We start from the raw sequence: 27,348 nt of genomic DNA, 5'->3' as shown, positions 1-27,348 counted from the left end.
GTCACGTGGAGGTTTAAACTAGTGTAAATGGTGAATTCTCTGTAACTTGAAGTCTTTAAATCATGATTTGAGGACTTCAGTAATTCAGCCAGAGGTTAGGGGTCTGTCACAGGAGTTGGGTGAGTGAGGTTCTTTGTAGCCTGCAATGTGCAGGAGGTCAGACTAGATGATCATGTTGGTCGCTTCTGGCCTTAAAGTCTATGGGAATCAGACATAAAGTCCTTGAGTATTGCCTAGGAATTAATTTCTGAATTCCGTTCTTTATAAATGATAAATAACAACAATCAAAAGTAACACCACAAAGCATTTTCTAATTTAGCAGTTTACAACTGCCATCACTCAAATTAACAAAGCTGCTTCTGTAATTCTTGAAAGACTGATGTGAAAATAAGTGATATTGACTATTAAACTCTAAATACTTTAAAAAAATGTAAAAATTGATTGTGGCAAAAGTGATGGAGTAGTGTTTTAGTTTGTTTTTAAAATAAGAATCAGAGTAGTTGAATCTGTAATTTTATGAAGCCAGCTATTTGAATTACAGATTTGTTATTGTATGACTGGAAATATCCAAAGCATTTAAATTTGTTAAAAAATATGTTGTGAACAATTTGTTTTGTAAGAGAAGACCTACAAAAATATGCCATTATTATTGTTCAGAATCCAATAAAAGGTAGATTTTCAAATTATTCCCATATGTGTGTAGGAGTTGCTTTGTTTAGTAATGTTATTTTAAATACCAAAATAATTTGTTTCATATTTTGAGTTCTTCACTATTAGTGTCCCTTCAGATTCAGTGTTGCTTTGACTGTTGTGTGATGTATAGTAAAACAGTCAATAAAAGAAATTTAACAAGTAATTGAAATCGCAGATTGAGTGTAAAATGTGCCAAATGAAGCAATGGCCTTTGCAGGATATTGTATGGGTGCAGTAGCTATGCGGAAACTGCTATAAAACTATTAAATACATCTTTAAACAATATTTTAAAAGCCTGAGAAAATAAAGCAATCTGATTGGATGACTAACATTCCAACAGAAAAATTAATACATCATAATTCACTTGCTACAACTCATTAGCTACATCCCTGTTGTCATATTAATGTACCCACAAATGCACAGAAAGAATTAACAAGAGAAAAATCGTTAAGAAGGCTTTCATATAATTGTAGATATTTCATTTTAAATAAATATGAAACACCACAGATTTTAGGACCCAGCAGGAGCATAAAGCCGTTTCAAAAAGCTAGCCGAAGCAAAGGAAAAATATTGCTTGTTATGCTGCTTTCTTAAAACAACTCATTTGTTTCTGAGCCGTAGCAGCTTTAAAGGACTTAATGACTGAAAGAGCAGTTGGCCGAAATGGGCATAGTTTTATTTTTAAGGTTCAGATATTCAAAAGGTTTTTAAGTGAGCTGCTAAAATTGTGCTCACGATTTTTTGTGTATAAATATCTGGGTATACCAGAATTTGGCTATGTGAGAGCAAATTGCATTTGCAAAGGCAACAGTCTACTTAAGTGTGTAAATGACTGATTTGTGTGTTCAACTTTGGTTTGGCTCATAAATTAGATGTCAATAAAATATGTGGTTGCCAAACATAAATGTACCTAGGGAGAGCTACAGTTTCAGAGGCTACTTTTGAACATATTATCCCAGGTCCTCAGCTGTTTATATTGACTTAGCTTCATTGATAATAATGGAGTTGACTCAAACCATTTAGTACTTTAGACCTAGTCCCACTTAAGTACTAGTCCTTAGTATTTTACCCTTGAATAACTCTTTTCCTTACCCACAACCTGCTTCCCCCCCTGAAAAAACCCCCAAAGGTTAAACAAAATGTGTAAGCTTGAACTTTGTCGTGGATGCAAATGCCCAATTGTCAGAGAAATACCATTATTTTTGAGTTACTATTTTTATAAACCCAGAATTTTTTAATGGAAGGTATATTATGGTAGGCTCTCAAATGGCTGTCAAATACAGTAACTCCCCACTTAACTCTCGCTTAACGTTGTTTCGATCTTACGTCCCTGCTCCATTACAGAACATGCTCATTTAAAGTTGTGCAGTGCTCCCCTATAATGTCATTTGGTCGCCTGCTTTGTCCACGGCTGGCAGTCCCCTTATGCGCCTCCCCCCCCCAGGACCTCCTGCCTGCTGGCGGACCCTGCAGATCAGTGCCTTCCCCCTGTTCCCCCCGCCTCCTGCCCATGGCAATCAGCTGTCTTGCGGCATTCAGGAGGCTGGGGGGAGGAGCGAGGACGTGGTGCGCAGCCTCCTCCCTCCCTCCCCTGCCTCCTGAATGCTGCAAACCAGCTGATTGCTGCGGGCAGGAGGCAGGGGACGGAGGTGGAGGCTGCGCGCCGCGTCCTCACTCCTCCCACAAGCCTCCTGAACGCTGCAAGACAGCTGATTGCCACGGGCAGGAGGCGGGGGGCACGGGGAAGGTGCTGATCCATGGGGTCCACGGGCAGGAGGCGCTGTGGGGGGGGGCAGGTGCAGGGGAGCTGGTGGGGGGGCTGCCAGCCTGTTTAATACCTGTATTAAATTGCGTGTTTAAAATATGTATAATGCCTTTTGTCTGGCAAAAAAAAATTTCCCTGGAGCCTAACCCCTTTCCCCATTTACATTAATTCTTATGGGGAAATTGGATTTGCTTAAAATCGTTTCGCTTAAAGTCGCATTTTTCAGGAACATAACGACAACGTTAAGTGAGGAGTTACTGTACATGATTTACAGTATTTCAGTCATTTCTTAAAAGTAATATTACAGCATGAACTTGGTATAATGAAATCTTCTAGGCAGGCCTAGGTAGTATAGTGGTATGGTACATTAGCCTTGATCATCTAAGTGAAGCTTTGAATCTAGGAACTACCTGAAGTTTTGGTAGTTTCATCCTAGTCTCTACACCAGAAAATCACCATATTTGACAGCAGTGTCAATGTCTATTTTGGAGAGGCCTAAGGCTTGAATAAGAATATATTGCAGGCCAAGACTGTGGTGACTTATCATGATTTTTAAAAATACTAAACCTTAAAGTTGGTTTCACATATAGAATTTAAAAGTAGAATGGAAACTGGTTTATTATCGCCTTACATTAAAAGGATTGCTTTACTGTTTATTTAGTACATGTTGAGAAAGTCCTCTTCCTACCTATAACAAATTTCAAGTTAAGCAGAATGGGTGACAGCTTTCCTTTAATTACCAGTGACTTATTAAATACTTTTCAAAGATGTTTTATATGTATGGTACGTGATTAGATGGAACAAAATACAGACAAAATATTTGGTATACTAGTTGCAGAAAGCAGTTCAAGTAGGTATTGCTGCTCTGGGAGTGTGGAGGGTGTAAAATGGGGCCCACCCAGGGCCACCCGCCCCCCCCCTCCCCCAGTATCCACTGGACCCAGAACAGTGCAAGTGAGACCTCCTGGGGGGCACTAAGACCAGTATAGGGCATTTCCCTCCAAACAGCCAATTGACATTTGGGAAAGAAACTGCAGATAGTATCTTGCCAGAGACTGCCACTCTGAGCAGTCTCTCCACTGATTGGCTGTTTGTGCCAACCTGTCTCATTCCTCCCTTTCCTTAAGCTTTTCATTTAACTAATCCTCCTCCTAACCTAATATCACTGAATGGATTTAAATAAGACAAAACCAAAACAAACATGATGTTTTTCAACCATCTATTATTTACTCTGTTTGTTCTGTCCTTTTCCACTACCCTGTATTTAGTTTGTAAACTCTTTAGGTCAGGGACTTTATCATATTCTATGTATGTACAGTACCTAAAACGGGGGCAGTGGCAGCATTCTTGCTTGGTCCCTGGACAGTGTCATAATAAACATGATTGTTTTTATTATTAATGTGAATGTAACAAGTGTTTGTTTCTTGTTTGGTCAAATGATCTTAAAGAAAGATTTGTTTAAAATATCATTATAGCAGCAGACTGTTAGAAACAGTATCAGAGAGTTTTATAATTGATTGTGTGATTCCTCTCAATTTTTTAATGAGCTTTTGTCTCTCTTTATGCAGAGATTTGAAAGGTGTTATAGTTACTCTGAGTGACAGTGGGCACCTGCAGTGTTCCTACCTTGGTACCGATCCTTCTCTGTTCCAGGCTCCTAAGGTTGAATCTAGGGAAATAAACTATGAAGAACTTGACAGAGAAATGAAAGAGCTTCAGAAAATCATCAAGGAGTCCACAAAAACACAAGGTACATCCGTTCTTCATATAGTTGTACAGTACCACCACAACCACCTAACTTTTATATGGCAATTTTCAATACTTTTGTCATCGTTCTACTTTGACCATACTTAACAGTGCACAGAAAATGTAATATTAAATGTATTCAGGTCAAAGCATTTCACTGTCTCTTAATTATAAATGTGCAAACAAAACCATACTCTGTGGCTCTTGGACACATAAGGTATTTGTTTTCATCATGCCTGTTGGATCCTGTGGTAGGCCTATGTCAGATCTCAGAGCAAGCTTATTAGTGCTGTGCTTCAAAGAAAAAACTGACAGTGGGGTATAGTCTCCTATAAAAAGGCAAGAAAAATTCAGTAATTTCACAAATATAGTCTAGTGCACTTCTCAGGCTTCAGAAAGAACAAAAGTGTTGCCAGTTTTCTGTTTTTTATTAAACATGGTTTCTAGAATGTCGTGAAATTAACAAAGAATGAATTGTGTTAGTCACATTTCTGTTACCTCTTTCAAAATCGGAAATACTTGAATATGGCAAAGGAGTTACAAATGTGTTGCACTGCACTAAAGAAGCGATCATTTCAAACTGTGGAATTTAAATGCACACCTAATTACTTGACCAAATGTAGTGTAACTTATGGCACAGCATTTGGAAACAGTTCCATCCAAGGTTATATTTTTAGTAGCTGAGTTTTTAAATTACTCAATTATCTTGCCTGGAGAATCACAAGCATACAATTTTACTGGGAATTGTGAAAAAATAGTCTCAGCTAGACTTATGAAAGACAGTATTTTAAATACGTTTCAGTGCCTGCCAGGGTCAGGTAAATGAATTCTTAAAAATACACTGAAGAAAATCGTTCCTATTAAGGAAAATCAGAAATGAAACCCTGGTACCTACACATTACTGGATTCATGTTATATATAGATAACTGTATATATACTGCAAGTTATAGATCAGGAGTCGGCAACCTGCGGCATACGTGCCAAAGGCGGCATGCGAGCTGATCTTGAGTGGCACTCTGCTGTCAGCCAGGGTCCCGGCTGCCGGCCCCGCTCAGGTTGCTGCCCGCCTGGATGGACGGAGCCCTGGGCCAGCAGTGGGCTGAGCGGGGCTGGCGGCCGGGACCCCTGCTGGCAGGGGCCGGCGGCCAGAACCCCAGACTGGCAGCGGGCTGAGCAGCTCAGCACGCTGCGGGTCTGGGGTTCCGTCTGCTGCCTGCGCTGCCGGTCTAGGGTTCTGTCCGCCGACCCCTGTCAGCTGGGGTCCCGGCTGCCGGCCCTGCTGAGCTTGCTGTCAGCCCAGGGTTCTGTCCATCCAGGCCGGCAGCGGGATGAGCGGGGCCGGCGGCTGGGACCCCAGACCGGCAGCGCAGGCAGCTGAGGGAAGCCCAGACTGGCAGCACGCTGATCACACTGCAAGTTGTGAACCTTCAGGTTCAAATCATGTCTCCTGGAGAAATGTTAGTGAGGTTTTGATCTTGTTTTAATTGCATGTAAAGCTTCTCAGAAAATCCCTGTTAAAACAGAAATCTTTCACTTGGGAGGGGTATATAAATGCCTTTTAGTTTTTGCATGTTGTGGGTTACATTTAGTTTTTTTCTCATATCTTTGAAAAAACTCTTAAAATAACTGTTAATCAGGGATAGTTGAGTACCAAAGATTCTGGAACATAGGCAGTCATTCATACTGTATACATAACCTTTAAACTAAAGTGAACCATTAACTTTTCTGTCTTGTGGTTTCATGTGTGAGCAATGGTCTTGTGTTCTTTATTACTTTAACTGTTACATTATGTGAGAGCCTTCTGGATGGTTCAGATGATTGAGAATAGAGCCTTTCACATCTTAGCCACCAATTGAGTTTAGCCCAGCTGATAGTGACCAAAAGTTGGTACCATCTGACAGCTATTTGATGATCTGTGTGAGGTGGATTTGTGGTCTCAGTCCAGTTCCTAATGCAGAGATGACCATATGATAAAATTCTCACCATTGTAATGGGCACTAAGAAGAATGTTTTTAGAAATCTTAGCAAAAAGAATTGAATAGGCATAGTGAATGAACTGTCCTCTTATCCATACAAGTGGTCACTATAGGGCATACTTGAGTTCTACTTGTAGAAGAGAGTTGGGAAACTTCTTAAGTGCTGTCTTTTCCCCTCCTAGATAAAGAAAGGACTTGAATGTGACATCTCCCATTGGCTCTAAAAAATGAGCATGAAAATTGAATTGACACTCCTTTCTTCACCAAAATCTTTTTCTCTAGGCTATGTTGTCAATTAAGTGGATCAGGTAACTACATTTAATTTGTGGTACATTTGAAACATTTATGCACTCTAGATGTTAGAGTTTTTACAGGATTATGGAAGTATTGATACCCCATAATTAAGGTTATATTAATTTTTTTTTCCTGTTATGTGAGGGTTTCATTTTTTGTTTTTTAGGAAGGTATGCAACCTATTTTTTAAAATAGACTTACTATGAGGGAATAAAAGTAATTCTGAGAAAGATACAAGTAAATACTTCGAAGAGTTAGGAGTTGTCAAGGTTCCATCCCCACTCTGAACTCTAGGGTACAGATGTGGGGACCTGCATGAAAGACCCCCTAAGCTTATTCTTACCAGCTTAGGTTAAACACTGCCACCACCAAAGCGTTACACAAAGAACAGGGGAAGTGCCCACTTGGAAACGTCTTCCACCCCAAAAAAATATCTCCCCAAGCACTACACCCCCTTTCCTGGCGAAGGCTTGATAAAAATCCTCACCAATTTGCATTGGTGAACACAGACCCAAACCCTTGGATCTTAAGAACAATGAAAAAAGCAATCTTAATTAAAGAAAAAGTAAAAGAATCACTTCTGTAAAATCAGGATGGTAAATACCTTACCAGATAATCAGATTCAAAACATAGAGAATCCCTCTAGGCTAAACCTTAAGTTACAAAAAGACACAAAAACAGGAATATACTCCCATTTAGCACAGTTTATTTACCAGCCATTTCAACAAAACAGAATCTAATGCATATCTAACTAGATTGCTTACTAACTCTTTCCAGGAGTTCTGACCTGCATTCCTGCTCTGGTCCTGGCAAAAGCATCACACAGACAGAGAGAACCTTTGTTTCCCTCCCCTGGTGCCCCAGCTTTGAAAGTATCTTGCCTCCTCATTGGTCATTTTGGTCAGGTGCCAGCGAGGTTATCTTAGCTTCTTAACCCTTTACAGGTGAAAGGGTTTTTCCTCTGGCCAGGAGGGATTTAAGGTGTTTACCCTTCCCTTTATATTTATGACAGGAGTTAAAATTACTTTTTAAAAAATTGGGGCTGTCTCACCATTTTAAAGATGCTGCAACTTAAAATGCCTTCTTTTAACTCTTAAATCATACTATGCATGTTAATCTGCTTACAATTTCATACTGTACATTATTATTTATTACTACATCCCTTTTGTGAAAATAGGCACACAGGGCAGAAACTAGTCTGTTGCATTCCTCTCTGTCATTTGCTGCTGCTTCCATCTGCTCTGTGTTGTTGTGATTAGACTATTTTGCCCTCCCTGCTAAAAGTTCTTCTTAAGGTTTCTCTTGGGCATTCTCACTTCCTCACATCAGTTGGTTTTCACTTGACAGCTTCATTTGCGAGTCGGTGTTTTGGGATCTGGAGTACATGCCCCAAATACGTTCAATGCTTCCTTCTGATTCTGGTGGAAATGAGCTTATGGTTGGTGATTTCATGGATCTCTCCATTGGTAATAGACTTTCCAACCAATGCCCAGAATCTTTCCTAGACACTTATTTTTGAAGGTGTCTAGTTTTCTGTCTTATGTTTTGGTAGATCTCCAGCTTTTGCAGCTACATGTTAGCACTGAGATTATGTTTGAATTGAAAATTCTCTCTTTTGTTCTGATGTTATAGATCTTTGATTTCTGTATACTGTTAAGTTTAGAAAATGCAGTGGGTGTCTTGATGTCACTTCCTTTCTAAGATCTCCACTGGCCAATATGGTGCTGAACTATTCTACTTTCTTGATATGTTTGCCTTCTAATGTGATCTTCTTAGAGTGCTGTCCCTGTGGGTGCTCCACTTCAAGTGTTGGTGCGTCCTGGCGCCGTCTATCAGAGATTTATGGTAGCAGTGTCCACCTGGGTTGCACATGCGCAGTAGGTGTCTCGCAGTGCTGTGGTGCCCTGTGTAGTGCGTGCATGACTTGAGTCCTCCAATTCCTTCTCAGCTGTCCTCAGCTAAAGACGGAGCTCAGGGACCATGTTCGTTACTCTCACCAAACCTTTAAAAAAGATAGAAGTGTAAATAATTAGTTAATCTTTTACAAATTATAGTTAGTGTTAGTGATAGTTTTAAGGGAAAAAAAAGTCCCCACTCCGGGGTCAGTTAACCGTCAGAGGTGCCTGACTCCCCAGGCTTTAAGTGATGCGGCTCTTGCTGTGAAGTAATGCCGGTTTCGGATGGATACTCTTTGTGTCTGATGTCTTGGGGAGACGCGTATCCTGCAAAAATGCACCCACTGTGGTAATCTGAACGCGAGAGCCCGGCGTGACCAAGATCTCTCCTTGAAAATGATACTGATGAAGAAATCTCTCCAATCAGAGCCAGACCAGTGGACCTCCTTTCTGGGCTCTCCTCCCGGGAGGCACGCCTTCCTCTAACATACCGAGGAAGAGCGCACAGACCTCTCCGCAGAGAGCATCATGGAAAAATAGGCAGTCTCCTGCCAGGTTGCTACCCCCGATGCCGACACATGGTTTGGTGAGCACCTATGACGGTCCTGGCTCCGCCGAGTCCCGAACAAAGGAGACTGTGTTGAGCCATAGATGGCAACATGCCTCCTGCACAGCACCGAATTCACCCATAAGGGACCTGGTGCCGAGTGTCTCCTCAGGCATCATGTGTCCGCTCCTGGCACTGATATTGCGGTTGGCACTGACTGAGAAAACCAAGTTAGCACCGATGGCGCCCACTAAATCAATGCTACATATGATGGCACAAATGTCAGCACTGACGAGAGTGACCCCACCGGTGCTGACAGAAACTACCTGACAACAACAGCAGCAACAATATGAGTACCAAAGACATCGTCAATGGTCGCAGTGATGGAGAGCACCTCAAGCTCAAATGTCTACTTCTCAGTTGGCTTCACCCAAGCCAGAATTTTGACGTTTTGGTCGAGGGTCTGGACGACCTCCCTCACCAGGCAGTGCTTTCACCTGATCCATCCCCATGCTTTTGACACCGCCTTCGCCCATTCTACCACATCTGGGCATCAATAACCATGGACCAATGGGTGTTAAGAGATCATACGATCGGGATATACCATCTCTTTTACCTCCCGACCACCTACCCCATCCCTCTTCAGGGACCCTTCTCACGAGCACCTGTTACGACAAGAAGTTAACCATCTTCTACAACTAGGTGCTGTGGAATGAATACCTTCGCAATACATGGGAAAGAGGTTCTACTCCCACTACTTCTTGACCCAGAAGAAGAACGGGGGATGGAGACCTGTCTTGGATCTCAGGAAAGTCAAGTTCATATGCACTCAAAATTTCAAAATGGTGACACTGGGCATGATACTTCCAGCGCTGCAAAAGGGGAACTGGTTTCCAGCCCTTGACCTCCAAGATGCTTATTTTCATATTACTATACACCCAGATAACAGGAAATTCCTGCGTTTCACGGTAGGACATCAACTCTTCCAGTACAGAGTACTACCTTTTGGGCTATCCACCGCACCAAGAGTTTCCTCTGAAACGCTAGTGGTGGTAGTGGCATATCTGCAAACAGGGAATAATGATTTTCCCTTACCTGGACGATTGCCTTCTCAAAGGTCCAACTCAACAAGAAGCACTGGATTTGGTCTGGATGATGATCATGCTATTCAGGGATCTAGGACTATTGATAAACGAATGAAAATCCACTCTAGTCCCTGTCTGGTCTTCATAGGGGCACATCTCGATGCCCGGAGCCCTTTCCCCCTGCACCCAGCCCTGAGCCCCCTCCCACAGTCCGAACCCCTTGGCCCAACCCCCACCACATGAATTTTGTTATGTGCACCAATATGGAGTTGATGTGTCACACATCACCTCCTTATTGGTGCACATAACAAAATTCATTCTGCACATGGGTGGGAAAACTTAGAGGGAACATTTTCAATCTGGTGTTCAAATACCTCACCAGACCACCATTTGAACCCTTAGCCACCTGTTCCCTGCTGCATTTATCCATGTAAGTGGCCTTTCTGGTCACCATTACTTCCGCCAAATGGGTGAGTGAGATCGCGGTGCTCATGTCTGATCCTCCCTACATAATATTCTTTCAAAGACAAGGTCACGTTATGCCCGCACCCAAAATTTTTACTGAAGGTGACATAATCCTTCCACATGAACTAACCAATCCATCTTCCTATGTTCTATCCCAAGCCTCATGAGACTCCACCAGAGACCATTTTGCACATATTGGACATCAAGTGAGCATTAGCATTTTACCTGGAAAGGACCAAAGCTTTATGGAAATCTCCTAGACTTTTTGTTACCGAATGTTTGAAAGGCTACATAATATTCACTCTGACATTGTCTAAATGGATCTCCTCCACGCACATTCAACACAATCTATTTCTACCTCGATAGTGTTCTTCAACAATGTTCCAATATTAGAGATTTGTAGGGCGGCTATTTGGGCCTCTGTCTACACATTCACTGAGAAATATGCAGTCACTGAAGACTCCAGAGCTGACTCAATAGTTGGCCTAACCGTACTTACCTCTGTGACTCAAATGAACCCGAAGTCCCTCCTGCCTTCTGAGGGCACTGCTCTACAGTCACCTGAAGTGGAGCACCCACAGAGACAGCACTTGAAGAAGAGAAGGTTACTCACTTTGTGCAGTAATAGAGGTTCTTCGAGATGTGTGTCCTTGTGGGTGCTCTACTACCTGCCCTCCTCCCCTCTACCTCGGAGTTCGCAGTTTGGACTCTGTGGTAGACAAGAACTGGAGGTCTCAAGTCATGTGCATGCTAGATGCGGCACTAATGGCACTGTGAGATGCCTACTGCGCATGCGTGAGCCATGCAGACACTGCTAGCATAAATTTCCAATCAATGGCGCCAGGATGCACCAACACCTGATGTGGAGCACTCACAAGGACACACATCTTGAAGAACCTCAGTTACTGCCCGAGGTGAGTAACCTTCTTGTACTGCTTGATATTTGTCTTTCAAGGATGTTTGTTTTAGCATAACGAATTTTGAACCGTGTGGCCTGTTTTTACCAGGTTGTCTGTCTTTACTTGTAATGTTTTGAGGGTGTCACTCAGCACCACAATATTGTCAGCAAAGTCTGTCTTCTAGACATTTGCCATCTTACCACCTTATACCAGTTTTTATGTTGTTAATGCTGTACACTTCTTCATTACCCAGTCTGTGGCAATCCCACACAACAGCAATGATCATAGGCAGCTCTGTTTCACACCAGTGTCCATGTTGAACTAGTTTGTTATCTGGTTGTTCACCCCTACAGGGCACTTGGCATTTCTGTACATGGCTGTGATGATGTTGACGACGTTAGGTGGGGTCCTGTAGGACTGAATGCAGCCTATTTTTCTCCTCAAAGCTTTGCATCCATTGCCTGTGTCAATCTGTGTAGTGTGTCAGGCTTTTCCTACAACGAAGGGTAATGTGACTCCTCTACAGTTGTTCAGTAAAATCACCCTTTTTGATACTCTGACAATGATTCCATGTTTCAACTGGTCAGAAGGAGGTCTCTTTTTCAAAGACTTCATTCCCCAGCTTGTCAATTTCGTTAAGGTGGTGGTATCAAATGCTTTTAGCGTCTCTGCTCTGATTTGATCATTGCTCGTCTCTTTGTTACTTTTCAGCTTCTTGATTGTGGCCTGTACTCCTGACACCTTTACTTGACTAAAGTTCATGTGAAGGTGCTCAGGTTTGCATGTTTCATTGAAGTCTGGTGCTAAAATGGGGCTGGATGTATTGGGGATTTCTTTGAAATGCTCTGTCCATCTACTTTTCAGTTCTGTCTCAGTTGTTAGCATTATTTCATCTTTCCTTTTTATTGGCCCATTTCCTATTCTGAAGTTTCCTCATTGGGTTATAGTTGCTTTGTAAATGGCTCTGTGACTTCCCATCGTAGCAGCAGCTTCAGGTTCAATGGCTAGGTCTTCAACCTCTCTTCATTTATCTTTCCCTGCATCACTTTTCACTGCTTTATCTTCTTTCTTGTACAACTTCTTTGCTTTTTTCCAGTATTTCATTGGTCAGATATCATGTCGTTACACCCCATATTCTTTATGGAAATATGATTATGATATGGATATAGCATAACTGAGATATATTTTATGCAAGATGGGTCCTGTAAGGTATCATTAGAAAGGTTATAATTTACTGAATGTGATTATCCAATGTGTTTGCAAGTATCATTTCTGTATGTAAAGTTAGGAATATCGACTATGTAACAATTACAACTGGGTGTGTATTTGGGAAACACCCCCCAGACAACAGGCAATGAGCCTTGATGAGCAATTAGGAAGAAACAAGAAGACTGTGAAGATATTAATCTCTCTCATTCCTGAGAGATGTCCTGGCATGTAGCTGTGACACTACCAGGTTAGGTGGTCCTGTCACCTGGTACTAATATAATTTTGGACTTGTAGTAATTTTCTACCAAAAGGAGGAGTAGGAGGTCAAGACTGGGAAACAAAAGATTCCCGCCTTATGTAAATCTTATGTAAGGCAGGGGAATAAGGCAAACAGGACTCTTGTCCATTGCCTTCCTGCCCAAGAAGAAAGATTGCTGAAAGTACCTGAAGAGACAAAGGATCGGAGCGGTGGGAAAGGCAAGAGCTGAGTCCAGACCAAGGCAGGAGTCTTGTCTGTAAAGAGAAATAACTGGAACTCTAAGCTACAGAAACTCTGCAACTTGCCTAAAACAACATTTAGGGTGATAAATTACTTCTTGAAACCAGTCTCTTTAAGATCTTAAGCTTAGAATGCATGTTTTGTTTTATTTGCTTGGTAATCTGCTTTATTCTGTTTGCTATCCCTTGTAATCACTTAAAATCTGCCCTTTATAGTTAATAAACTTGGTTTTGTTTATTATTAAACCCAGTTTGTGCAATTTCTAACTGGGGGAGGAGGGGAAGAAGTTGTGCATATCTTCCTCCACATTGAGGGAGGGGGCAAATTTATGAACTTATGTTGTATAGATTTCTCTCGAGTGCAAGACCATTTTATTTTGGATGTACTTTCCAAGGGGAGCTGAACTTGAGTGCTGGGTGATTTCCTAGCTGAGTCTTCTCATAGAGAGCTGTTTGCAGACTCTGTGATTCTACAGCTGGTGTGTGCGTGCGTGCTGCTGGAGGTCGGAGAGCCTAATTCAGCAAAACAGGGAGAGGGAGCCCAGGCTAGTAGATTGTGTGGGCTCAGTGAAATTCCAGTACATCAGGTGGCATCCCAGAAGGGGGGTCCAACCCATCACAGATATATTAGCAATGTATGTGATTGAAACAAATATTTTAAGCCTTTACTGTCTTTTTATAATCCTTGAGGGTTAGAGTTAGGTGGTTGAAATATCTGTTATGAGATGTATCTAAATCCTTTGGCATCCATGAACCAGGAAATAAGGCAATCTAGTAAAGAGATCCAAGATTAAATAAATAGATACTGGTATGAATCCTAGAAAGCTGGAAGGTTTGCTTGGTGGAATATTCAGACAATCCATGAATGCATTTTTTTTTTTACAGACTTTTTTTCTCTTACCCCAAAATAACAGAATATTTTCCAGTGAACTGTGAGCATTATTATTAGTGAACTTGAACATCCAGCTCTCTGAGCAGTACTGTCAGGGCAGTCTTGTGGACTTCAAACATGTCACCTTTATAGATCTCTACTTGTTTGGGAAGAAGTGCACTTGGGATGCCTCTGAAGTCCACATTTTTGCTGATGAGCTTTTTGCTGTAGGTTCTGCTTTGGGAACATTTAATTAAAAAACAAAAGTGCTTTTTGTGCAAGGTTTGTGCCATTCACTGTAGAAATTGCTTTTAGGAATATAACTGCACACAATCTATTAAAGTAAGGTTCATTGTCTTTTCTTTTCTTCTTGCAGATATTTTGCCCAAATCTGAAAAAGATTATGATGATTTGAGAATCACGGCAGAAGTTTCACCTGACTTGGATGTAGACTCTGTAAGTAAATTTATAAATAGGAAAGTCTTACAAAACCAGTTTTTCTGCTCTGTTACATCTCTGAAGCAGCAATTTATGTTAGTGGTCTTATGTTATTGCAATTATGAATGAGAAGAGAATTTGACCCATAGAATGGTTTGTATGACTTCAGCTCAGATATTTGGGGAATGGCCAGTAATACAAATACAGACAAGGAAATTACCTTAGGCTCGGGCATTAAAAATAAATTGGTGGTAATACAATAATAATAATAATAGTTAGTGATTTAGATATTCCTAGCACTGTACAGATATTCATCCTCACAATTCCCCATATGAGATAGATGGGTAAGTGTTGCTCCTAGTTTACAAATAGGAAAACTGAGAAAGGAATGTGTTAATTGTTGTAGCCAAGTGGTTTCAACTGCTTACTAATATTTGGAAAAATAAACAATGTTGCAAACTATATAAAATGGCAATATTAACCTATTTGCAACTCTTGACAGAATGTTATAAAAACTTGTATTTTGTCCTATGTTAAGAACCTAAATAGATCATAACCAGGGTCACTTTATGACCCACTTGGTTTGTGCTGTACAAAGACTACCAGGAGTAGTTTAATACAGTTGCAGAGAAACCAACAAGGGAGCAGTTTGGCATCTAATTTTACCTTTCATTTGTATCACATGACCAAAACTAAACCTGTAAAGCTAGTGCAGGGACCATAGTCTTGTACTTTAAAATGTGGTTCTACTATGACAAGTGATTACAAAATATAAAAAGATAATGCCCTATTGAATAAATCTGAGTTCTGTATGAATTTAGTCTGGTTAGTAGCTATCACATCTTTTTATTACTGCGATTAGTGCTGCAAGAACAGCACAGCTAGGGGGGAGAGAGAGCTGGATCCTAATCTGGCTTCCACAACATCTACAGAATTAACTAAGCCCTGGTCTACACTGCTGGGGGGAATCGATGTAGGGTACACAACTTCAGCTATGAGAATAGCGTAGCTGAAGTTGACATACCTAGATCGACTTACCGCGGTGTCTTCATGCTGGTGAGTCGACTGCTGCCGCTCCCCCGTCGACTCCGCTTGCGATTCTTGTGGCGCTGGAGTTCCGGAGTTGACGGGAGAGCGCTTGGGACAGATTTATCATGTCTAGACTAGATGTGATAAATCGACCCCCGATATATCGATCGCTGTCTGGCGGCTAGTGTAGACCTACCCTAAATTTCAGTTGCCAAATTCTTTTCTCTATTACACCATGATCTTCAATGAGCTCCATTGTTCACAGATGTAAATGACGGCAGAATGGGAAGACTGTGAGGCTACACAGATGCAACTTAGGGCAGAATTGGATCTGCAGAATCTTTATTGCTGGTGATAATGCATTAGCTAGAAGGACGCAAATTTTAGTCAGTTTTACTTATAAACTAAGAACATTTGATATGGGGGTTATTGAGAGGAAATAAACATGAAAGCCCCAAATGACCTTTTATATTAATGGCCTACTTTTCACACAGGTTGAGTACCTGCAGCTCCCACTGACTTCAGTGGAAGCCACAGGTTCTCACACTTCCACACACAAAAAACGTCATCAGGCCATGCAACTATGCACTTTTCTGGGTAGGAAACACTAGTCCTACCAGAATAACTCCAAGTCTTCCTCATTTACAGATGGGAATTTGCAGACCCCATGAGAAGCTTTATAAAACTCACAAATTAATCAATAGGCTCCATAGACTTAGTCTAAATATCTGTGAAGCAATATGTGGACCTTCTTGTATAACAGACCAATCCAGATCTAGAAGGTGTGGTGAGGGGCTTGAAAATCCACATACGTTCCAAAGTTATTACAAATCTGCCTTTTCAAATCCCAACATTGGAAGAGGAAGCAGGGATATTTCTCCGGTGCCTTCTGTTCCCATGATGCTACCAGCCAGGAAAGGATATCAGGAGTAAGTCTAGATGGGATGTATGTGTAAATGCATGGTTGGGTACATGCTGGTGCTCTTTTAAAAACTAACAGTATATTACCCTGGCTAGAATATGTTGGCGATGTCACTGTGAACACTTGGCAGCTGACTACTCACCTTAGCTGGAAGATGATGTCCCCTTGGGACTGTGGAGTGTTGGTAGGTGCAATAGCTGAACACCTCCCCTGTGTTGAACATTAGGTACAGCAGGAAAATTATCATGCTGCTACACAACTAGTAAGCTACTACTTTACCCATCCCCCAGAACAGTAGAGTACCAAATGTGACCTCAGATGACTGCAGGTCATTTATATCACACTTGGACATCTATGACAAACTGCTACGTCCAGCTGCAGAATAAGATATGTGTCTCCACCCATTTAAGAATAAACCAGATAGGAAACCTGTCCTAGACCACGTTTATAATATAATGACAGCTGAAGGTATACAACATGACGGCCAACATCTTAGTAATTTTTTGTTAGTTTGTAGTTAACAAATATATGAAGTGGTTTTGCTATCAAGTTCTTTTCTGCCATTTCTGTCTTTACAATCTTTTCATGAGAATTCATCAGTCCAGGTGCAAAATCTGCTTGCTTCCCTTTTACTGTGATGATGACATTGCAAGAAACTAAAGATATTTTTCTTTGTATAAGTCGAAAAAGAAAAGTGAATGAATAAATATGATTTGCCCCAGACAAGAGGGCAAGTACAATTTTGAAAGGCTGTCTTTGTAATACCAATTTCAATAGCATTTCAAGTTGCTTGTGTTCACTATGCACTGGTTACTTTGGGTTGCATTCTTTTTGTAGGTTTGCTTGAATTGATACTTTTTTATGCTGAATTACAGATGGTAAAACTCATGGATAGGCTTTGAGGAATGGTATTTATGTGAAGAAATAGAATATGTGCATGTGTCAACAAGCCTTTTTGGCTGTAGAGGGATTGATTACGCAGGGTCTGCACTAATGTATGTGGATCCTTATTGAATAAAATAGTACTGGTAACTTTTATCTGCATTCCCACAGATATGAATGAGGCATTGAAGAATGTTGCCAAATATAACTATTCACTTATTTTGTATAATTGAGAGAGAGAGAGAGAGGAAAACAGATCCACTTTTCAGCTTGGCAAGCATCCCAGTTTCTTTTATACAATCTATCTTATATAGCATATAATCCCCTAAAATATAGTTAAAACCACCTCAGAAGTATGACATATTAATGTGTGTTAACTTGTGTAACTGACAGAGATCTTGTTGTATTTGATGCAAAGATGTCAATACATTGCACTTTGATTAATATTTTTAATTAAAATAACTGTGTTTCTCTATCTTAGCCCTTAGAAATTGGATGAAACTGAGCAAAGGAAAATTTTAAGATGAGTTTCTGGAATAATTTCCTAGTGGTGAGCTCTGTTACAGTATGTTAGTAGTCTGAAGAGAAACTTAATGATCTGAAGAGAAATAGCAGAAGTCCCATTACATGGGTCATTTGAAACTGTACTACACAAAGCATTCACAGATACCCTGTAGGGAGTGATCCTGCTTTGGCAGCGAGATTGGCAAGATGGCCTGATGGACCTTTGCCATTCTAACTTCTGTGATGCTACAGTGCAGTTTAACATATACAGAAGTGAATCAGTCATCTTGTACTGTTGTAGTGTTCCAGCCTACTGAAATCTCTTATGTCCAATTTTATTTTTTCCCACTAAAATTTAATATATAAACCTTTCAGAACATAGAATCATAGAATATCAGGGTTGGAAGGGGCCTCAGGAGGTCATCTAGTCCAACCCCTGCTCAAAGCAGGACCAGTCCCCCCAACTTGTTAATTGTTACATGTACAGTGCCAAAATAGCTGTTAACTAGTCATTTCTGGCTATGTATTTCGGCAAAACTGTGTTTACTGGGATTACTTGCTATTTGAAAAATATAAATGGAACTGCATTTTTAATATTTATAATTAGAAGTATAACTGTCATATTCCTTATCGAAAATGTTTTAATAGATTATTAATATATGCTAAGCAATGTAGGTTCCGTTTCTTTGTCTTAGCAGTTGTCCATAGGAAAGACTTCGTGCAAAAAAGAGGACAGAGATCTGGCAGCTTGGTCTTGCCTAGTTGTGATAATAACCTTGCAGATTTGGGATTCCTTAGGTCAATAGAAAACTGTCATGTTGTTGCACTGATGCATTTAACCTTTTGAATGCAAACTGATCTGCTTCAACCTTCTTCTGCAAAGAGAGCTGTGATATTGAGCATGGTCTTGGAAGCAGTTGTATGTCTTAGTTTCATGTGAGGAAAAGAGTTTCATGGTGGTTCTCATTGTGGTCATAAAGAGTGAAAATGCAGTAAGGAACTACATGGGAAGGAAAAAAGGAAACATATCGAAGTCCAGCACCTTTTGGATCCTTGCATCCAGAGGAAGCCCCATTGATTTTTGAATTCTGCACATGCACTGTGGACACTGCTACTGAATCCCAATGCATGGGTTAGGGAAGTAGCAGACAGTGTATCTTGTTTATGATGGCAGAAAGCATTGTTTTACTTAACCTTTTACCGTATGAAGGTATAATCTCCTGCAGTATATATTAGTATAATCACCTTTCAGTATGGTTAAGTTTTGTAAGGATTCTTTTGTGTGTGTGTGTGTGTGTGTGTGTGTGTGTGTGTGTGTGTGTGTGCACGCACAATATTGCACTATAGGGTCAAGCTAACTTTTGCTGTGGACATGGTTGTTTATTGAAATAGAAATAAGAAACCCCAATAAAAAAGCCTTCTCTCTCTCTCTTTCTCTCTCAAATTCAGGACATATACAGTATGCTATTTTATTTTGATTATAAGATAGTGTGTGGTGATTATGCATTATGTGCTATGGTGTGGTGTATATATACTATATGTAGGCAGATTGGAAGTCGCCTTTCCTTACTGAATAACACAAGGAGTTTCCACAGTTTGAATAAACTCTCAGTAGAAGGAACCATCCCAGACAAAACAGTCCCAAATATTCAAATACATATATAAAAATGTATTAGCTTTTTATATTCAAAATATTCATGGTCGTTGCTTATCCTTTTTGTGGGCAGTTTTAAACAGGAATTTTGTCTTTTCTAACGAAGGGGCCCAGAAATCTATTTTGTGTATTTCAATCTGTCATCAGAGTGATAAGTTCTTTACAGTTAACTCACTATTTAGCTAGTTGGTGGTGGGAGGGTAATACTGCATTCATTGTGTTCACTCATTCATGTGTGATACTGCATTTGCTCCGTTTTCATCTTTTTCTTCACAGCAAGCCATTGACAGTGAGGTGAGAGCAGAGGCAGTTCCTTCAGTCACAGTAAAGGTATTGTGCTTAGCTCAAACTGTAACACTTAAAACAGTAGCAACAAATCTCAGCAAACCTTTCACATTTGTTGTCCCTTTTACTTATGTCATGGAAATGAGAATAGAGCTTGAATGCCATATATATATATATATATATATATATATATATATATATATATATATATATAGTAAGTTATATATATATCTTCTGTGTTAATTTGTTTCTAAGGAAAAGTCAGATAAAAGATATGTAAAGACTATGGAGTTGAAAGAAGTAGTTTTTGGAGTTTTTCATAGTGGCAGCGTACTCAGAGTTTTAGATCCTTAACTACATTCTGTTGGAACCCTGTGTTTGTTTGCTCAGAAATTTTTAGAAATTCACCTTTGCACAGAGAAAACATTTCAGTTCAACAGGTGAATTTTTTTTAGAAAGTTTGAGCAAAATCTCTTCTAATGTCTTTTTAGTTATGAAAGAGTAAAAATAAATGAATTTGTCCTATTTGTAAAAAGTTTTTATTCATGCATTTACTTATAGCTACAGCAAAAATGAGAGGTTTTAATTTGAAACAACATGGTCATAGTCCTCAGTGAAGATTAATGTTTGTGCTTAGTTTTGAAGAAAAGATTTGTGTGTGCACGCAATACGTTTCTTCTGAGCATTAAATCAAATTGATGGTAATTTAGCTTCTGAACATGCCACAGTAACTTCTAAGATTATTAGCAGAGCAAAATGAAGGCCTTGCTTTTTTGTATCTCTGCCCATTCTTTCTCTCTCCAGACTGAGAAGCACAGGGACTGATGAGAACAAATCATAGGCTGGATTCTGATATCTTATTCTAATTAAGTAGCACCTTACACCATGAGTAGATGACTTTTGTAGAGTAAGGTACTCTGAGGAAGGGTTAGCAGGATCTGAGTCTACATAAGGGAGATTTTAAACATTTCATTCAAAACACAGGCAATAAAATTTGCAACAAAACTGTCTTAATAACAGCAAGAGGAGAAAATCATGTATGATGAAAAAAACCACCGTTGCCACAAATTTTATGGTCTCAGTAATTTCTGCTGGAATAATCTGTAACTTCTGAACTTTCACTTAAATAACTTTTCTATTTTTCCCACCTCCTCCTCCATTGGGGGCTTTGCCATTGACTTCAGCATGGCCAAGATTTTACCCACAATCATTGCAATGTAAACTGTTAGAAAACTATCTCCAGCCAAGCACCAGTATTAGTGGTAGAACTGGCCCCTCTCCACTTCTAGTCATGTACACTGAAGTGTGCACATCAAAGTCTAATTGGGGCTATTTAAATTCTAACATTGTTAACCACAAGCAATTCCTCTTTTTTTTTTTTTTTAAAATAAGCAAACCATCCCACCCCACAAAATTACATGAAAAAAGTTGTTGTTGCAATATTTGTCTCAACTACAAATAATAAACAGTTGTTGCTGGCAATTGGCGCAGCTAAAATAGCGCTGAATAGTTTGGCTGCTGGTGTAGACAAGGACAAACTATGTTTAGCACCAGTTGCCGTTGCTTACAGCTACAGATAGTAATAGGGAACTTCTGTAGTGTAGACAAGCTCTTTGGAACAGCAAAATCAGAAAAAGTGTGGAAGCACAGAAGATAAGGTTCCTAGGTTACCATGTTGCTCATGAGTAATGTTTTCTGTTCTTGTTTCTCTGGCCAAATGTGTAGCCTAACAGGATATTGTTTGTATGCTGTTGATAAGTTTAATATTAACTCTAGACCCTTAACTTCTGCATTTTTGGACTTTTTCTGACATTAACTGTTATAATATTAATGTTGGGTTAGCATAGCTTCTAAAATTTAATTTATGCATAGAGAAGCTAGGCTAATACTGGACACATTATGAAAAAAGATAAGCATATATTAAAATAAGGAAATAGCCATACTGATCAAGTCAATCCGTTCTGATTCAGCAAAGCTCTTAAGAATGTGAGTAATCTGTATTTATTCAGCCAAACATTTCAGGACCTGGAATTTAAGCATGTGCTTAAGTGCTTTGGTGAATATGGATACAAGACTCATGCTCACGGTAAATTGTATATCTATATATTTTGCTGAATTGGGATCTATATTAATATTTCTATGTGGCACCAAATATGAGAGACTTGAAAAAAGGATAATTCTATAAAACGAGGGATAGATGGCAGTCCTAGGTGAGATAAAAGATGTTTTTCCACCTTTAAAACTGCAGGACTAAAATATTAGATACAGTAATTTAAGGGTAGAAATCCCTCAAGCATTTTTTTCTGAGCAATAATCAATCTACTCTATATTTTGGGGGTGGGAGGTGGAAGCCATGGCCTAGGGCCTTTCCAAAGTCTATTGAAGTCAGCGGAAAACTTCTTCTGACCTGGGCTTTGGATTTGGGCCTTAGTGAACATTTGGATGTTTTTATTAGCCTTAGAGAACCACGTCAGGATGGCTGGGTTCCAGTTCATTTAGTTTACGCTGGTGCATAAATGCATCCCTATGTTGGAACTTAGAAGAAGACAGCACGCCATCATAGCTAACCAGTAAACTTTTTGGGAAAGGGTAGAGGAGGACTGTTTTGTTACTGGGAGTGCAGATAACTTTTCTTGTTCCTCTTCATCTAATCAGAACATCCATGCACATAATATAACTTAATCTGGAAAAGCCGAACACCGTTGGAAATCAGTACAGATTTACAGATTGTGACGGGACAGGCCAGATGGCTATAGAAAAGTAGTGGGAGATAGATATGTTAGCTCCAGGCTAAACAAATCCCTGGTAGCAGGATAAGTTAAACGGCAGCTGCTCCAGGTCAATTAAGACACCTGGGGCCAATTAAGAACTTTCCAGAAGGCTAGGTTGATTGGGACACCTGAAGCCAATCAGGGGCTGGTTGAAACTAGTTAAAAGCCTCCCAGTTAGTCAGGTGGGTGTGCATGTCAGGAGCTGTGGGAGGAAGTTGCGCTGTTGGAGAGGCTGAGTAGTACACACCATATCAGGCACAAGGAAGGAGGCCCTGAGGTAAGGGTGAAGTGGAGCTTGAGGAAATGGGGGCTGCTGTGGGGAAGTAGCCCAGGGAATTGTACGTCTCAGGTTTCTAAAAGGTCAGCTACCACAGCTGATACTATTAGTGTCCCTGGGCTGGATCCCAGAATAGAGGGTGGGCCCAGGCTCCCCCTCTTTTCCCTCCCACCCCCCCAATTAATCACTGAGACTGGGAGACAAGAGAGACTGTGCAAGGGAGGATAGCTTCTCCTCACCTCCCTCACTGGCTTATGATAAAAGTGGCTCAGTAGACTGTGACCCTTGTCTCTAGAGAGAGAAAGGTTATGTGGAGGGTCACAGTGAGCCTCTGTGGCTAGCGAAATCCTCCAGGAAACGCGGGACCCATGGAGACAAGGACAGAGCTTTGTCACAAGATGTATTTATAGACTCTACGTGGTGGGTAGATTTATAAATTTCATTTAAGTTTTATTTGATGCTGTAAATCAATCTAAATTACACAAGATGTTGCAATAAAAATTCCCAGGAGTAACTTTAGATCAATTAGAATGTATCAAATTTTCTTACAGGACAATTAATAGTTACTACCAATCATATAAACACACTGATGTCCCTACATCCTACTTCACTGATTTTTAAGTAGAAGCTCTTCATTCAAAATAAATATAGGTGATGGAAAAGCCCTTCTTAATTAATGGAATTTCATAATTTTATGATTAAAGTTATCAACCTTGGCTCTTATCGCTGTAAGAGAACATAAAAACTATTCACACATTACATTTGTACATAACAAAACATGTCAGATTAATTCAAACAAGATGACCTCCTGATTGAGTTTGACAAGTTTATGCACAATTTTCAAAATTAAATTTCTCCTTGGGTTCTGTTACAACAATTACCCCACAAGTTTGTGGACATATTTTTTTCTACTAGAGTTCTAAATAAGGGTTGTATTTAATTCTTCAAAAAGCCACTGGCCCAGCAGAAAAGACTTCTAAAATAGATGCTTGTAAAAATAGGTAATGGGCAAAATCCTCACCCTTGCCCTTTATGCCATCAAAAAGGCCAGAGAAGCATAAAAAGAGCCCTAAAGGCTTCAACTGGGAAAAGATTCCCAAGGTGCAGGCTGACAGCCTGACAATATCCTGTAGTGTCCTGGACAAATCTTATGGAATTAAGATAAACTTTACTGAATTAAATTAGATCTTACTGAATTAGGGTTCATACCTTTTTGGTCCATTGTATTAAAAATGCTGCTGTTTGTGTTGTTATGGAATTGTTTGTCTCTTTTCTAGAAGGAAGGGGATGCTATACACCTGGAGAGGTGTATATCTACTAGTTCAAACTGGATTCTCCAGGGACCAACAGACAAAGAAAGGATTTTTGGATAAATAGCTGAGTCAGCTATCTCAGGGCCTTTTTCCTTATCCAGCAAATGGACAGGACCACTGATGCCCAGAGAGCCCCAATTTTTAACATAGGGTTGGAAGGACTGGACCTTCTGAGGTCCCATGAAACTGGGTTCTTGTTCTGGCAACATCATATAGTGCTTCATGGATTCTTGTCAGAGTTTCAGCCCATTGTGATAAACTTGCAACCACAGGAATCCCCTTGGGTGGGGATTTGAAGGACTGCTCCTGTCAGAATCTATGTTAGGATGGGGGTGAACTTTGGGTACGCTTATTAGCATGCAAGTAGATGTAAACATCTTTTATTGTTTTTAATATGTTTTCTCTGCAGTCCTTTTTTACCTTAAGAATAAAATAGGCTTGTATAGACGGAGTGGCATTTGTAACAGTTGACAATCATGCTGCTATCAGTCTCTGAAGAGAAAGAAAGCAGGTGTGCTTTGGCTGCTTGGCTCTCTGCTCGTAATAAAGCATTGATGGCAGGTAACTGTGCAGGTTGGAAGTACTGTGGTCAGAAGGGAGTGAGACGTGGGTCTTCGCACAAGAAAGAAAATGGTTGGGAAGCTGGAAGTCTTAGAGTGGATGCCATTGCTGGACCATTGAGGGGGAATACAGGTGCCATTGCCCTGATCTGTAACACAGGCACCATGGAAAGTGACTGCCTCCAAAAGACCCATTTGCAATATGTGATGGAGGGGTGACTGGACTTGAGGTGGGCACAGGGCCATCCCTAGCAATTCTGGGGCCCTCCGCGGGGTGTGTGTGTGGGGCCCAAGGCCTCCGTGTGGGGGTGGCTTGGGAGGCATGGGGGGACCATCCCCCAGCACTCACCAGGAGCCTGACTGGGGCCGGGTCACTGCACTTCCTGCTGCTGGTGAGTGCAGGCCCAGCCCTGCTACACTCCTCAGGAGTGGGGGTGGGTCTGGGGCAGAGCAGGGGTGGAAAGAGGCGGGACAGGAAGAGCTGGAGCAGCACGCAGCTGTGCAGGGCATCAGGTGCCCTATGCAGCTGTGTACTTTGCGTATGGGTAAGGACGGCCCTCGGTGGGCAAGACATCAAATGCAAGGCAACATCATATAGTGCTTCAGGGATTCTTGTCAGTTTCAGCCCATTGGATAGCCCTCAGAGGTTGCTATAATTTAGACAGAGCTGTCTAAATTTACGCCAGTGCCCTCTCCAGCCCCCGTAGCTGCCCAGGATCAGGAAAGCGCAAAGGTAGTTTAAAATATCTTAGGTTTCAGAGTAACAGCCGTGTTAGTCTGTATTCGCAAAAAGAAAAGGAGTACTTGTGGCACCTTAGAGACTAACCAATTTCTTTGAGCATAAGCTTTCGTGAGCTACAGCTCACTTCATCGGATGCATACTGTGGAAAGTGTAGAAGATCTTTTTATACACACAAAGCATGAAAAAATACCTCCTCCCACCCCACTCTCCTGCTGGTAATAGCTTATCTAAAGTATCTTAGTCCCCATTCCTCTCCTGTGGGGTTGTGAATTCTGGCTGTACCTTAGCAGCACAGGAGAGGATCTCACCCAAAACATGAAGAAGAGCTCTGTATAGCTTGGATGCTTGTCTCTGTCACCAACAGAAGTTGATCAACTAAAAGATATTACCTCACCCATCTTGTTCTAGCCCTGGTCTACACTACGAGTTTGGGTCGGATTTAGCGGTGTTAGATCGGTTTAGCCCTGCACCCGTCCACACTACAAAGCCATTTTTTCTGACTTTAAGGGCTCTTAAAACCGGTTTCTGTACTCCTCCCCAACGAGTGGATTAGCGCTGAAATCGACCTCGCTGGGTCGAATTTGGGGTAGTGTGGACGCAATTCAACGGTATCTGCCTCCGGGAGCTATCCCAGAGTGCTCCATTGTGACTGCTCTGGACAGCACTCTCAACTCAGATGCACTGGCCAGGTAGACCGGAAAAGCCCCGCAAACTTTTGAATTTCATTTCCTGTTTGGCCAGCATGGTTAGCTCATCAGCACAGGTGACCATGCAGAGCTCTTCAGCAGAGGTGACCATGCAGTCCCACAATTGCAAAAGAGCTCCAGCATGGACCGAACGGGAGGTACTAGATCTGATTGCTGTATGGGGAGATGAATCTGTGCTATCAGAACTCTGTTCGAAAAGACGAAATGCCAAAAGATTTGAAAAAATTTCCAAGGGCACGAGGACAGAGGCTATAACAGGGACCCGCAGCAGTGCTGTGTGAAACTTAAGGAGCTCAGGCAAGCTTACCAAAAAACCAGAGAGGCAAACGGCCGCTCCAGGTCAGAGCCCCAGACATGCTGTTTCTATGATGTGCTGCATGCCATTCTAGGGGGTGCCCCTACAACTACCCAGCCCTGTGCGTGGACTCCATCAATGGACTTTCACGCAACAGTGATGCGGATTTTGGGGACGAGGAAGATGAGGAGGAGGTTGAAGCACAGCAAGCAAGCCTAGAAACTGTTTTTCCTGACAGCCGGGAACTGTTTCTCACCCTGGATCTAGTACCCTCCCAACCCACCAGAAGGCGGAGAAGGGACCTCTGGTGAGTGTACCTTTGTAAATATAATACACGGTTTAAAAGCAAGCGTGTTGAATGATTGATTTGCCCTGAAGACTTGGGATGCATTCGCGGCCAGTACAGCTACTGGAAAAGTCTGTTAACGTGTCTGGGGATGGAGCAGAAATCCTCCAGGGACATCTCCATAAAGTTGTCCTGGATGTACTCCTGAAGCCTTTGCAAGAGGTTTCTGGGGAGGGCAACCTTATTCCGTCCTCCATGGTAGGACACTTTACGTGCTGCTGGCCTGCTGTGGTAGTCTGGAATCATTGCATAACAAAGCATGGCAGCATATGGTCCTGGTGTTTACTGGCATTCAAGCAACATCCATTCTTTATCTCTCTGTGTTATCCTCAGGAGAGTGATATCATTCATGGTCATCTGGTTGAAATAGGGGAATTTTATTAAGGGGACATTCAGAGGTGGCCGTTCCTGCTGGGCTGTTTGCCTGTGGCTGAACAGAAATCATCCCTGCTGTTAGTCATTTGGTGGGGGGAGGGGTGAAGTTATCATCCCAGAGAATTGGGTGTCTGTGTGTGTGTTGGGGTGGGGGTGGGGGAGTTAGTTGGGTTTGTGCTGCACGTTAACCCGAAAACCGCAGCCCCTCCCTTTAAATGGCCAAACCATTTTAAAGGGCCAACGCTACGGGTGCTTGGTATGTGAAATGGGGGTGCTGTTTGAAACCATTCCCACATGTTAGGAAG

The 27,348-nt window shown here is 41.3% G+C and overlaps 1 protein-coding gene across 16 annotated transcripts in view; it reads left to right on the top strand.

Annotated features, from left to right (window-relative positions):
* Positions 1-27,348, top strand: part of BBS9 (Bardet-Biedl syndrome 9) — a 432,676-nt gene that overhangs the window by 66,464 nt on the left and 338,864 nt on the right. For all 16 annotated transcript variants that reach the window (XR_005223953.2, XR_006288876.1, XR_006288875.1 and 13 more), the window contains exons 10-12: positions 4,027-4,208; positions 14,320-14,399; positions 19,649-19,702. Coding sequence is in view for 11 of the 16 variants with exons in the window: in XM_043540615.1 (XP_043396550.1) it covers positions 4,027-4,208; positions 14,320-14,399; positions 19,649-19,702 (316 nt within the window). In the remaining 5 variants the exon portion in view is untranslated. The remainder of the gene's footprint in view (positions 1-4,026; positions 4,209-14,319; positions 14,400-19,648; positions 19,703-27,348) is intronic.

Source organism: Chelonia mydas, chromosome 2, assembly GCF_015237465.2.
Source record: "Chelonia mydas isolate rCheMyd1 chromosome 2, rCheMyd1.pri.v2, whole genome shotgun sequence".
In the NCBI taxonomy this organism is placed as follows: Eukaryota; Metazoa; Chordata; order Testudines; family Cheloniidae; genus Chelonia; species Chelonia mydas.
Note: the sequence above shows the minus strand (reverse complement) of the source record. Positions and strands in the feature narration are given on the sequence as shown.